The 15,106-nt window shown below is 39.9% G+C and overlaps 1 protein-coding gene and 1 pseudogene across 2 annotated transcripts in view; one reads left to right on the forward strand and one right to left on the reverse strand.

Annotated features, from left to right (window-relative positions):
• The window catches only part of XYLB (xylulokinase), a 509,150-nt gene that overhangs the window by 185,921 nt on the left and 308,123 nt on the right, over positions 1-15,106 (reverse strand). For both annotated transcript variants that reach the window (XM_063921841.1, XM_063921840.1), the window contains exon 15: positions 13,455-13,551. In XM_063921841.1, coding sequence (XP_063777911.1) covers positions 13,455-13,551 — 97 coding nt within the window. The remainder of the gene's footprint in view (positions 1-13,454; positions 13,552-15,106) is intronic.
• On the forward strand, positions 9,536-9,655 carry LOC134929783 (5S ribosomal RNA; annotated as a pseudogene).

Below are 15,106 nucleotides of genomic sequence, written 5' to 3' on the forward strand. Positions count from 1 at the left end.
CCTCTCACCCTGCCTGCCTGCTGTTAGCAATGGGGAAGGGGGGGGGCGAGTGGGGCCCGAGCCCTTGCCAGGCCCCTCCAACAGGCCCTGTCCCAGGTAAAGAATACCAAAGTAGGATTCGCAGGTCGCTGGACCTGGGTTTAGTTTGGGGGGCCCTTTTCCACTGAGCTGCATCTTTGATTATCACAGCAATAACCCGGGTTTTAGCAGCAGTGGAATATATATATTGCTTCCCAGGCCTTTAGCCTACAATACTGTTGCGCAGTGAAAATGCTGCTGATTAGATATGTCGGGGTATATTTACTAAAGATTATTCTAGACAATTTTGTGGGGCTTTTATACAGTCGATTTTGCAAATTTACTAAAGGCAAAACAGACTGAGTAATCAACCGAAAAACGATTCCTGACCAAAGTTGGACATATAAAACACGTACATCTTTTTCTTGGTTCTCCAAGTGCTGGCATACCAAGGCAGGCTTGCTGGTAACTATAGTTCCACTGCCAAAAAGATTATTCATTTTAATTTTATACCATTAAAAAATGCACCCACCACCACCAGGGATGCAGGGAATAGGCACGGGTTTTCAGCCCTTGGGAAGGGGACCCCTTTATCGTGAGGTCACCACTTTCAAATGGATTCCAGGCCTGAGCTGACTGCTCTGGGGGAGGTTTACATGATGGCAGGGGGACAAGGTGATGTGTGTTTCCCTGCTATAGCATAACACCCCCCTCCCCCCAGCTGTTTCTGCCCAGTGCTGGTTCCTCGCAAAACAGACCCCCACACACTTTTTGCCCCCAATTTTCCAGTATCATACCAGGCTCAGAGGTCCAGGGAAGATTATACTTTTGGAGAGTGCCTCACAATGTTAGTTTTTTTTAATTTGTAACTATTTCATTGACTTTTTACCCAAAGAAGCACTGTACAGTGGTTCCTTCTGGATGGGTTTTCCGTTGTGTTTTACAGTAGCATCTAATTGACATTGGTTTGAGGGTGGGCTGTGAGAAAAGCAGCATTATGCTAGAATAGTTTTCAGCCATTTTGTATAACAGTAGCCATATGTTTGAATATAAAGAAACGCTTTTGCTTTAAGGTTATAAGTAATGCAGACATTTTATTAGTTAGAAAAAAGTTTCTCTGAGAACCAAGGTTAAGCTAATCGCTTATCTCCTGGAACATGTTTTGAGAACAGTGATGTTTTGAAGAACAGTAATGTTTTGGGAACAGTGTCTGCAGACTAACTCTCAAGGATTGTATTGTCTCATAATTTCTATTTGTGAGAAATGACACTTATGCTTATGTTTTGTGACATGTAACAAATTCCTGTATATGCCTATAAGAACCCCTAGACAATAAACTTTTTCAGACTCATCTTGTGGAACATACCTCGTGTCATGTCTACTTTGTGAGCTCCCAATCGATTGGTCCAAGGTAATTTAAACAGACAACTGAAGGAACTTGATATAGGAGAAGGTTTTATCTCTGACAGTACTTGGGGGCTCATCCGGGATCACTGGCAGCTGCAGCTGGTGGATGACAACACGACTGATGGCCGTATGCAGACACTGACAAAATCCCTGGGGTGATTAATCTAAAAGCGTGATCTTCATCTTGATTACTCTATCAGTCTGTGTATTACTGCCCGTCAGCCTGTTCATCCATAAGCAGGTAAGCTATACGTGATTTTTTTTTTAACCCGTTTTATCTGTTTAAAAGGTGCACATTTTTGTTATGTTTCTGTTCTGTGTTTTCCCTGATAACGTATGTGCATAAGTTTCAGTTTCACTTTTGCAAGAAAATATTTGGTTTTATTTTTAAATGACATGTCAGAATTGCAAATTCTCAATATGTTTGTGGTATAATCCTGTTATAGAGTCTGATTATTGTAAATTTAAAGGTATATTGCAAAAGAGTGATCTTCAGTTTTGTTGGTACAGTTAAAACAGGTTTCTGCTATAGTTATAGTTTGTCATATTAATCCTGATATATTATCACAGTTTGTTGGTGGGCCTTAGCCCTACTTTCTAAGTTTATTACCTATTAATCATTTGCCACCAGAATTTATTCCTGTCTGTCCAAAGTGTTTAACGTTATTAGAAAGAGACGTTAGAATTATCAATGAAAAAGGGAACCCATGTGAATACAAGAGACGTATGACTCAGTGGTTAAAGAGGTCTTTGTGGACTAGATAGAGTCCAGTCAGCAATATCAAAGTTTTGGTTTGTTGTGTCAGAGATTAAGATCCAAATAGTTTGCTTTATTTTTCGACTCTTATTTTTTAGTTTGGCTTTCTTTCCTATAAATTTAGACTGACTTTTGAAGATACTGCGCAGTACAAGTAACGGTTGCGGCCCCGAAGGATATCGCAAGGTGACCTGATCAATCAAGCAATGGGTTTGCACAACAGTAATCCTAGGGAAAAGAGTCCCCTAGACGTTGTCCGGTCTAATGGAGGGAAAGAAGCACTTCGAGGGGCAAGTGCAATTTTTAAAAGGGGGGTTTCAGATAAAATGACAAACATTGGATTGACAGCAAGGGTTTTTCTGACACTGTTAGAATCTGGCAGACTGTCTCACAAGAGGTTGAGAATGAAATAAGACAGAGAAAAAGTGAACTATGTGGTATTAATGATATTGATTTACCCCCGCCATGTGTAACTGCAACCTTAGTGCAACCCCAGCCTGGGGTACTGCCCACAGCACGTAGTACTAGAAGCGGTAATAAGGAAAAGTTAAGGGTTACTCCCTATAAGCAAGGTTCCTGGAAATGTGAATGTTCTCTGACCAAGTTATGCGTAACAATATGTCATCTAGATTGCGATAGCAAAGAGAAAGGAACCGACAGGCAAAGTAATCATACAGAACCATAGCTACAACCCGTATATGTTGTAAATCCCACAGGGAAGCCACAAAAGCTGGTTCCGTATGGGCAAAGTACCAGTATGTAAATCTAGAATATTACAAAATTGGAAAATTAGATAATTGATATATCAAAGTTTATCGTAATAGTAATATTGTCAATTATGATCTGTTATTCTATGTGCTTTGTAAATATACAAGTTGGGGATGGCAAGTAAGGTAACAATTCACCTGTGAGTTCTATGTGTCTGATGACATACGGATGTAAAATGTTTTTGACTGCAAAATATGAATAATATGATAGTAAGTAAAAGTTGCATGAGGGAAAATAACTCACCTTATTCCTGAATGCCTTATAAGGTTTTAAAGATAATTAAGAAGCAGTAAGTTTAACTACATAGAACATGCTACTGCAAATTATACTAATGGGTGGTCACGCATAATTATGTAGATTTATATATATTTCCATAAGTCATTTTGCATATATGCAGTGTGTACTTTAGCTTTGGTTTAAAAAAGAATTCTCAGCTGTTAGGTAGCTGAATACAGTAGCATAGTGCTCATTATTACAGTACGTTACTATTATTTAAAATACTAAAAGTTTTGGTAATGCAGTTTTGATGCAGGGAAAAAGGAGTCAGACATTGCAACCTCAGACATATTGATCAAGAACATTACATACCATGGTTTCAGTCTAATATGTTAAGAATTGTAAATGAGTTACCAAATATAAGGGAAAAGAATCCTGCTGCATTCCTTAAGCAAATACAACAAGTGTATGATTATATATATATAGACCATGTTAAGTGATTTAGAACAGGTTTTAAGAGCACGGCAACAGGCTTCTGACCAGCCATATGTGAAGCAGCACACACAAGATGACAGCGCATGAATGTGCGCAACCCCTATGTCAGCAGCAGCAACAGTGTACCCAGCCACCACTGACATTTCGACAAAAGGTACAAAAGGTACCATTACAGTAACTTTACCCACAGGAGACACAGGGGCTTCAAGAACTGTTTTTATACACAACCAGATTCCTCCACATTTACTTACAGACCAGGACATCGAAGCAACTGGATTGGGAGGTCAAGCCCTACCCCTACATGAAAGCAAGATGATGCACTCATCAATGATGAAGCCACACCGGTCCCAGTGGCATTCCTGACCTCACCCACCTGTCCAGTCAACCTTTTGGGAGCAGACATCCTAGCCTGATGCAAGTAAAGAAATAAAAAGTATGTAGGGCAAGTGAAGAAAGAAAAAATATGTGAAATAATAAATGGATCATAAAGAAAGAGAGGTGATTGGAAAAAGAAAAGTTGAGAAGCAATATGAAGGTCGCATGAAAGGTTGAAGACTAAAAGAAAGTCTGTTTTAAGAAAGACAAAGAAAGACATCTGACAGTGGTCAGTAGTACATGGCAAGATTACAGAGGTGATGCCATGATCAGAAGATTTGGAACACCAGCAGATCCAAAATTAAAGCAAATACTAAGGAACAAGACAGAAGAAGTACCAGAATACAGATGAATGATGCTTCTTCTGCCAATATGAAGTACAGGCTTCTTCAGGTACCACTCAATGAACATAATGTCTCCAGAAGAAACAGAAGGTATGATTACAGTCACCTTACCCACTGGAGAAGACAGCAGAGGGAGGTACTACAAGAACTAATGACATCAGAAACACTTGAAGGGACAGGAGATGCAAGAACTACAGCCACTAATACTAGTCCAGTTCTTGACCTCAAGTACATGTCCAGTGACTTTGCTGGGACACAATTTACTGAAGCTTATCCAAGCGAGAATACAGTACACCCCAGCAGAAGTTGAATTTTCCAGCAACTTATCAAAGAAGGTACAGAACCATTTAGAAGCAAGTTGGAACAGAAGTTCATTATTGGCTCGTTCCCGCAGTACCAGTTGTGAAAGAAAGTAAGCAATACTGCTAGATTAGATTACCCCAGGGGAGAGGGGGGCTACATCACCAAGTGATTTATCCAGAGGACACACAGCTAATACAGTATGTGGATGACCTGCTGATTGCCACCACCACTGACAAAGGTGCCAAGGAGAGACAGTATCCTTATTAAAGTTTCTTGAAGAACAAGACTGCAGAGCCTCGAAAGAAGAAATTGAAGCTAGCAAAGCAAAAGGTAATCTTCCTAGGATACTCAAGGTACCCAACATCTAACAGAAGAGAGAAAGAAATTCATAATGCAAGCTAAAATGCCAACTAGTGTCAAGCAAGTCAGATGATCATTCCTGGGCCTAGTAGGATACTGCAGAGAATGGATACCTCTAGCATCAGTCTACATGCAAGCATTGTATGACAACACCGAAAGGGAGAGAGGGTCCACATCCTACACACAGCAACAGATGAATAAAGCAATTGAACAATTGAAAGCAGCAATTGCCTCATCTCAAGCCCTAGAACTACCTGACTATTGAAGGAGGAGGCCATACATAGAAGTCCTTACGCAAAAATATGGACTAAGGCAAAGGCCAGTGGCCTACCACTCAAGCAAGCTTGACAACATTACTCAAGGAGCACCTACCGGCATCAGAGAAGTGGCAGCAGCAGCAGCAGTCCTAGAAGAGGACAATAGCACAGACATATTGCTGAATCATGAGCTTATCATCCAGGTACCACATGCAGGTACAGAGAAGCTTCAACAAGCAAGAACCAAACAGCTGTCAGCAGCACGGCTGACCAAGTATGAAGTAGCACTGCTAAGTGCAACAACGTAACCATCAGATGTACTACCCTCAACCCAGCAACCCTTTTTCCAGCATTAATAAATAAAGGTGTTGAATCTCAAGATTCAAAAGGAGGGAGAAAGCAAGAAGATGATGATGAGAACCATGAAGGTGGTCCAGAAGAGAAAGATACAGACAGATCATCATGGACGCAGGACCATAGGGATGGTCCAGAGTAAGATGATAGTTCTAATAAAAAAAAAAATCCCATGATTGTGTGGCTTTACTGGAACAAGAACTACCTTATGCTCAGCATGAGCTATAGGTGGATGGATCAAGGTACTATGAGGATGGAATTCCTTACACAGGATATGTAGTAACCACTGAACATGAAGTTGTGGATTCAGGATCCTTACCATCCCAGCACAGGATTGTGGGACAGATATGGAAAAGCAGAGGCTTCAAGACGGCAAGTGGTGAAGGCATACAACATGCTTCACTGATCAGACACCAGTTCAGAGCTCTGCAAGAGCCACAGAAAAGGTTGCAGTAATGAAGATCCAGGCACACACAAGAAATGACACTCCTGAAACAAGAGGCAACAATCCGGCAGGATGCTGAAGCCAAGAGGGCAGCAAGATGCCCCCAGCAGAAAAGGCAAGCCTATACAGTAACCATTCCAGTGCCAGACCAAATGCCAGATTATGCTACGCTGATTGAACTTCAGAACCATGCAGGACAGAGTGAGAAAGAAGCCTGTAAAAAAAGAAAGCAACCAAACAACCAGTAAAGGTAGCAGTCTACACCACACAGACAGAAGAAACAGAAGAAGTAAAGCCTCAAATGCCTGGTCTACAGGATTTGAAGAAATTTCAGGAACAAGCAGGTCCTGAAGAAAAAGCAACATGGCAGAGAAGAGGAGCCAGACAAGAAGTAGAAACTTGTTTATGGAAATATTTGTTAAGTCAGCCATGGACTCAAACACCTGGGAAAGGAACAAATGGGAAATTCTGTTAATGAAAGATGGATAGCTCCAGAATTTTATCCAGATGCAACCAAGTTTGTACAAGCCTACTGGATATGGACATGGATATGTGGAAATGTCCAATCCAGGACAGAAGGTCAAGACAACCCTTGGCGCAATCCCCCAAAAGTTATTTTCCATTTCAAAGACTGCAAATTGACTATATTTAGCTGCCAAAGATGTATTGGTAGTCAGAAATTTTCAGTTATTGGCCAATGGCAAAAGCTACAGCAAAATCAACAGTTATAAAATTTATTTCAGAAGTTATTTGCAGATATGCAGTACCAGAAGTTGTAGTATCAGATAGCGATATTTATTTAATTGAAGAAATAATGTAGCACACAATGTAGGATTTTGGGATACAACAGGCATTCCATGTGTTGTATCGTCCGCAGATTAGTGAGTGTATCACAGAAACCAGAAAGGGATGCTAAAGTGTTTATTTTTAGTACTGTTTAATAGTAGAACCATATTCAGTAAAACCACAGGTCATTCACCTTATGAAATATTGTTTGATAGCATACCTAAGATAGGATGTTATTATCCACAAGAGTTACAGCATAAATATGGTAATTTGACTGCATATGTAAAAAGTCTTACTGAAGAAACTGACACCGCTGTATTCTCTAGTTTTTGCCTCTCTCCCAGATTCAGGAGCAGATCTATCTGAATCCCTGCAAGCTTTAACCAGGACATTGGGTGTATCTGGAAAGACACGTGGAAAAGTCACTTGAGCCCAGATGTGATGGTCCATATCAAGTGTTGCTGACCACGCCCACTTCTGTGAAAATTAAGGAGAGAGAGACTTGGGTCCCACTGCAAACTTGCCCAAGTTAAGTTTGAACAATGAAATATACATACATGCAGAGACTAACTGGGCCTAAACTAGACAGGACACTATGGGTCATTATATTGAGAACTTCAGTACTCATTATAGTATATCCCTCATAGGAGAGGGCAGGGACTGGCATGTCCGCCAATCCAAAGTCAAATACCAGTTTTTAGTATGTAAGAAGTGTGGTATCAGAACCACTAGATTTTGTGTTAAGCAAGTTAGGAGAAAGATCATGACATCTCTAGGGTTTCAAAGATACCAGTTAGTTAAGAAATGCTGGGCTCACATGGGCCCACATCTGGAAAAGGAGGGGAATGGACATTTGTCCCCATTACATATGAGCGTATGGAGTTTTTAGTTTTCTTTGGAGTAAATACATATTATAAGATAAAGTATGACACTTTTAGATATGTATGAAGAGAACTCCAAGAATGTATTGTACATTTATTACTAATGAAACAGATAATGCGCAAGAAGTGGTTCAGAGATATGTCCAAGAAATAGAAGATGAAAAACAGGCATATGCCAACAAACATAATACCCCTGACTCCCTGGAGGGGACTTGGGGGGAAAGGAGGATGGTTTTCCTCTCCTGGTTAAACCCAGCAAATTGGTTTAACGGGATCAAAGGAGAGATTGTTAAAATTGTGATTTATTTATTTTTATTAAAATTGTTGGCTTAGCAATTTACATATATCTGTGTTTTAAGATATTATTTTGTCTCCTTTCAGCTTGCAAAATGTCTATAAACTCAAGATTTGAAACCTCCAAGTTTAAGAAGTTACAGAAGAGCTTGGCAAGAAAGAGCCGTGAGCAGTCGACCTTGATGAATATGAGTGAACGGCCATCAACCCTCCGTTGGATAAAGTGAAAAGCACCATCTCTCGGGGATATAGCCATTAGCACCATCATAGCTAGGCTGTTTGCTTAGACTCGTTAAGTAGAGATTTTGTGATGCCTTGTAGCTCAACTGTAATGTCAGATTATTATAAATAGGAGGGATGTGTTGAAAGAAAAGGGTAATGGGAACCGCACAAGTTCAATATTTAAGCTGATAGTGACCTCTGAAAAACTGAATTATTCCTGAATTACTTCTCAATATAGCAACCATATGTAAGTGGAAAATCAGTCCTAGTACATATGCTTGTTGCTTTCAGTGGTGCTCCCTAGAGTCAAAAAAGTTATCAACCGAAAAAAACAAACAAAGAAGTATTGGAAAGTAGACTCTTTTTTGGGAGCACTTTAATTCAGAGGTTAAAATTGTAACATATTACAGGTTGAGTATCCCTTATCCAAAATGCTTGGGACCAGAGGTATTTTGGATATGGGATTTTTCCGTATTTTGGAATAATTGCATACCATAATGAGATATCATGGTGATGGGACCTAAATTTAAGCACAGAACGCATTTATGTTACATATATACCTTATACACACAGCCTGAAGGTAATTTTAGCCAATATTTTTTATAACTTTGTGCATTAAACAAAGTGTGTCTACATTCACACAATTCATTTATGTTTCATATACACCTTATACACACAACCTGAAGGTCATTTAATACAATATTTTTAATAACTTTGTGTATTAAACAAAGATTGTGTACATTGAGCCATCAAAAAACAAAGGTTTCACTATCTCACTCTCACTCAAAAAAGTCCGTATTTCGGAATATTCCGTATTTCGGAATATTTGGATATGGGATACTCAACCTGTACTGGTAAAATCATTTTTATTAGGTAAATATTTAAATTGAATTTAAGGAGTATAAATACTTAAGTGAAATAGCCTCACGAACATATGAAAGTAAATTATTAATCATAAGTGATCACAATATCACAATCTGCGAATTGCCGGAAGTTTTCTCTATGAGTAAAAAGGAAGTCCTATAGTGGATGTTGTGTGGTTTTGAATAATTTTCCCGCACAGCAGGTTTTCTACTCATCTGTGTACCTACTCATCTTTGTGCCTGACGTGTCACTTGGTGACTAAGTCAGGTGATTGCATCTATTCTCATACGTTTTTGGCATTTGTGCCATATATGTCTATAAAATTTACCAATGTGGATATACAGTGGTTACACTACAAACACATAGGTGACCAAAAAGGCGAGCTCAATAATTGCGGTCATACCTCACTGGAGATGCCCAATCTCTTCTGACCTTGGAAGCTAAGCAGTGAAAGGCCGGGTTAGTAAAAGGATGGGAGACCACCTCTGAACACCCTGGTACTGCAATAAATTGGCTCCCAAACAGACTGTCACCTATACAGATGCCACGAGGTACTCGGTTTCACATGACCAATGATTTAATTCTCTACGGCCTAAATGATCCATAATGGATACATGCAGAATAAATGATGGTCATATACTACATGAGAAATAATGTGCACTGATGATTCACTCCTGGTACTATAGCTATTAACTTCCGGCAATTCGCAGATTGTGATATTGAGATCACTTATGATTAATAATTTACTTTCATATGTTCGCGAGGCTATTTCACTTAAGTATTTATACTCCTTAAATTCAATTGAAATATTTACCTAATAAAAATGATTTTACCAGTAATATGTTACAATTTTAACCTCTGAATTAGAGTGCTCCCAAAAACGAGTCTACTTTCCAATACTTCTTTGTTTGTTTTTTTCGGTTTATAAATAGGAGGGACTAAGAAAGACAGCATTATGCTAGAATAGTTTTCAGCCATTTTGTATAACAGTAGCCATATGTTTGAATATAAAGAAATGCTTTTGCTTTAAGGTTATAAGTAATGCTGACATTTTATTAGTTAGAAAGAAGTTCCTCTGAGAACCAAGGTTAAGCTACCTGTAATCGCTTATCTCCTGGAACATGTTTTGAGAACAGTGATGTTTTGGGAACAGTGTCTGCAGACTGACTCTCAAGGATTGTAATGTCTCATAATTTCTATGTGTGAGAGATGACACTTATGCTTATGTTTTGTGACGTGTAACAAATTCCTGTATATGCCTATAAGAACCCCTAGACAATAAACTTTTTCAGACTCATCTTGTGGAACATACCTCGTGTCATGTCTACTTTGTGAGCTCCCAATCGATTGGTCCAAGGTAATTTAAACAGACAACCGAAGGAACTTGATATAGGAGAAGGCTTTATCTCTGACAGCTGTACCAAGCAATTGTGGTATATCCCGCCACTTACCGCATTGGTACTAATCGCATATCTACTAACATATGCGATTAGTATCGCAAAGGACAGCTCATCCGATAAGAGCTGTTCTTTTCGAATAGCAGCAAACCCAGGAGCTCATCAGCGCGCGGGGCTGGCTGGGATCCCTTACAGTAAGGGGATGCGGAAAGATGCCCATAGGCCTCTATAGGGTAACGCTAACAAAAGCTAGCGTTACCCTCCGCACCGAACCGCGGTGTTGCCGGGCTTGTGCATATAAAAATGCAGTAAAAGCCCAGTAAACATGTTTTTTACCCATTTTCCCTGTAGTAAATCCCACCCTTGAACTGAAAGATCAAAACCCATGGCATGTACACCTGGAAAATGCAAGTGACATCAACACCTGGTTTCAATTGACATTGAAACCTGACAGATTATAAATATGTGGTTTTTGTTTGTGGAAATGCAGTTGATGTCAGTCAATTTAGATTGATTTTAAAATTAATATAAAAAAATTGACCTTTATATGCATGAACCGTACAGTAGGGCAAGATGGCAGCGTCTATAGTTAATTTACTGGGGCAGTTCCTCTTTTTTTCCTCCTGAAAAAGGTTTCGATTTGTGTTGAGTATCTTCTGTCAATACAAATCTTGAAAAGCACCAAAGTGACACTAGTAGAAAATATATAAATACATAAATAAAGCTCAAAGAAGGAAAACTGAAAAGTTTAAATGAAAAAAATAGGTGGTTCATAAGTATTATTAAGACTTGGTTTCACTGGTATTTTCCGGTAGATACAGAAATCCCTAAATCTAGACACAGAATAAATCTCTGTGGGGTTGGATACAGAATCCCGACAGTCAGGATGCCAGCAGCAGGATCATGACATTGAAAATGCCGGCAATCTTTGGTGAGTATTCTACACCCACAGCCTAACACTAAGCGCCCTCCCCTCCACAGCCTAACCCTAACCGTCCCCTTTAGCAGCCTAACCTTAAGTCATCCCTTCCGCTGCAGCCTGACCCTAACCCTCCCCTCCTGCAGCCTTACCCCAGCCCACATACTTACCACTTCAAGTTGTCGCCATTTTCACCCATCGGGATCCCGTCGCCGGTATTCTGATGGTTGGGATTGAGATGCCGACCATTGAGATGCCGACTACATCCCCTCTGTAGTTAGTTCTAAAGAACAATCACCATGAAATGCTCTAGACCATTGTTTCCCATCTCCACCGTTAGGGAATCCTAATAGTGCATGTTTTTCATACTACAGTACATGCATGAGTACAGATGACCAACTCATTACTGACCAACACATTTTAAACAATTGCCTGGCAAGGCTGCATCTGAAACAACCACAGCAAGCCGAGCTTTCACTAACACAGTCGCATCTGATGCGACCTGACAGAACTGCCCACTAGTGGCTGCCAGAAGATCTTCCTGCATTATGTCAACCACTCTACATTCTAATCAACACTTTTGGTGTCAATAAAAACAATAATAGCCAGTTAAGTGGTTAACAGATGTGCAAGAGGTACTAATTATGGGGTCTATTCATGAAGCAATGAAAAGTGTGGAGACGTGAGCCAGTGGAGACGTTGCCCATGGCAACCAATCAGCTGCTACGTAGAATTTTATGAAATGCACTTTATAAATGTTAACTCAACACTGACTGGTTGCCATGGGCAACTTCTCCACTGGCTCACTTCTCCACTCTTTACACTGCTTCATGAATAGACCTCTATTTCACTTGTACTTCTGTAAGGAGACCTAGAAATCATGCTTTGCTAGGATTCCTTGAAGACTGGAGGTGAGAAAATACTGACAAGTAGGCACACACAGGGGCATATCTAGGGCCAGATGTACTAAGCCTTGAAAAGTGATAAATGTCACGGTGATAAAGTACCAGCCAATCGGCTCCTAACTGTCATTTTTCAAACACAGCCAGTGACATGGTAGTTAGGAGCTGATTGGCTGGCAGTTTATCACTGTGAAATGTATCACTTTTCAGGCTTAGTACATCTCCCCCCTAGAGAGGAAAGGGCCCTTGTGCAGGCGCCGTCTGTACAGCTATGGGCATTGGTGTCCCTAGGGGTCCATAGTGCTGTCCCGGAGCCTAGAGCGCATTTGCAGATCTACGGGAAAATGGCACGACTGCCAGTCTCCCAGTGATTTTTCTACTGTGCATGCACAAGACACCAGGAAAATGGCACCGCACTACTGCACCGCGGGACTCCGGAGGGTAAGTATTAAAAATAATGGGTGCAGGGTATGCAGAGTGGGCCCACCTGGACTCCGGGGACCCATGTGCACCACACACACTGGACCCATTATAAATACACCAGTGGGCACACATTTAGAAAGAACTGCACTTTGCCAAATCTACATCTCTGCTTTCAGCTAATGCCTTAGACATAATAGATCTTTTTGCATATTTACTTATGACATAATAATATAGTCAAACATACAGTAGCTTACCTTTACCTCTGATTAAAACACTACACTATCTTACCCTAACAAAGTGATCAATAGTTAGCTGATCTTTTAAAATACAAATGAATGTATTGAATACTGGACAAAGAGATAAAGGAAGAAGTTTGAAAGCACAATCAAACTGTAATGAACAAGTCGATAACAAGCGGACGTATCAAGCTGTAATAGCGTGGGTAAAACAACAGCAAAAGATTAAATACACCTTCCTATCTGTATAGCTTGAGGAATAAAATACACAAACTGCTGAAAGGCTACATTTTAACCCCATGTTTAGCACAGATTTGCAGTGATGCAAGCATGTATTTTTATACATCAATATCTGCAACACATTAAATACCAGCAACAGGTGGCAGAACAACTGGAACGTTGAAATAAGAAAAATGTGCACAGCAACTTACTTATTTTATACCCAAGGCGCTCAGCGTAAACCCTCTTAGCCATAAACTGCCCCTCAATTACAGCTCGGATTTCCACATCTTTTGGGAATTCAGTCACCTACAGTAAAAAGAAGATCATGTGATTGATTTCACTGTTTCCTGGAGCTCAGAAACTTCTGCGGTAGAAAAGGTCAGGTCATGTGTGGTCAATGTACATGTTTTGGAAAAGCTAGTATCAGATTGAGATGTATACTGCAGACGATTCAGACTAGATCGCAACTTAATATCCTGAACATCAACATAAACCTCCATTTGCAACACTACAACCATATATATATATATATATATATATATATATATATATATATACATACATGAGATATTCGGCACTCACTGCTTTTCCAAGAAGTTCAACTTGCCGAGTGCCCTCCGCAGCAAACAGCATAAGTATACACACAGATGTCGGCGGCACTCACAGGCTTTTCAAAGCCAAAAGACCAGACCAGTCAATTAGCGCTTGTTGACTGGTCTGGTCTTTTGGCTTTGAACAGCCCGTGAGTGCCGCCGACATCTGTGTGTGTGTATATATATATATATATATATATATATATATATTTAAGACGTCACATATCTTAAAATACACCTATTTCAAAATACAGAGAATAGATGAGGCTGCGTTAAGGATCTGCCAGTCATCCTCATGTGGGTGGCTCTGGAATTTGATAAACTTATATGAAGAAGAGGTGAGTTTTCAGGGAACCCTTGATATGTTGGAGACCAGAGGAGAGTCTTATTGTGCTGGGAAGGGCATTCCACAAAGTGGGTGCAGCCCGAAAAGAGCTGTGGGGTAGGGTTGATAGTCAAGTTATCAACAGTGATAGAGATATCAGGTTGGATAGAGGCTAATTTTAAGTTGAGAGCAAAAGACCAAGTAACTTTTCACCTTGGCACCTTAGGAGAAATAAAATGTACATAGATTTATATTTGGGAAGGAGTGTCCAAACTGAAATCTAAATTGCAGTGTACGTAAATGTAAAGCTGTTCAACATATGGGGTACATGAAAAAGCAGCAAGTAATTTATTATAAATTCACACATTCAAAATGTAAAGAAGCTAAATTTGAGTTTGTGGGGGCTGACTATTTTTCAAGCAGTAATATCCTAAATGCCTCAAGAGTGATTGTGTTGTGTTATAAACCAATATATTGGAGGACAAAGACCCCTTATGAGAAGCCTGTTTATCTCAACTATTTGGTATGCTTAATACCTATCGAGACATAAAATATCAATTCACTTTAACAAGTTAATACTGCACTATGAGAAGTGTATCTTGTGCTTGATGATCATATGGTGCATGGCCTACATCACAAAACTTACCCGGAAAGGCTAAAAGATCTTAACATGTATAGTTTGGAGGAGAGAAGGGAAAGGGGGGACATGATAGAAACTTTCAAATATATCAAGGGTCTTAACAAAGTTCAGGAGGGAAACATTCTTCAAAGGAAAAGAAGTATTAGAACTCGAGGGCATACATTGAGACTGGAGGGGGGGAGGTTCAGGGGAAATTTAAGGAAAAATTACTTCACAGAAAGGGTAGTGGATAAGTGGAATAGCCTCCCATCAGAGGTGGTAGAGGCTAAGACTGTAGGGCAATTTAAACATGCTTGGGACAGG

Source organism: Pseudophryne corroboree, chromosome 5 (assembly GCF_028390025.1).
Source record: "Pseudophryne corroboree isolate aPseCor3 chromosome 5, aPseCor3.hap2, whole genome shotgun sequence".
NCBI lineage: Eukaryota > Metazoa > Chordata > Amphibia > Anura > Myobatrachidae > Pseudophryne > Pseudophryne corroboree.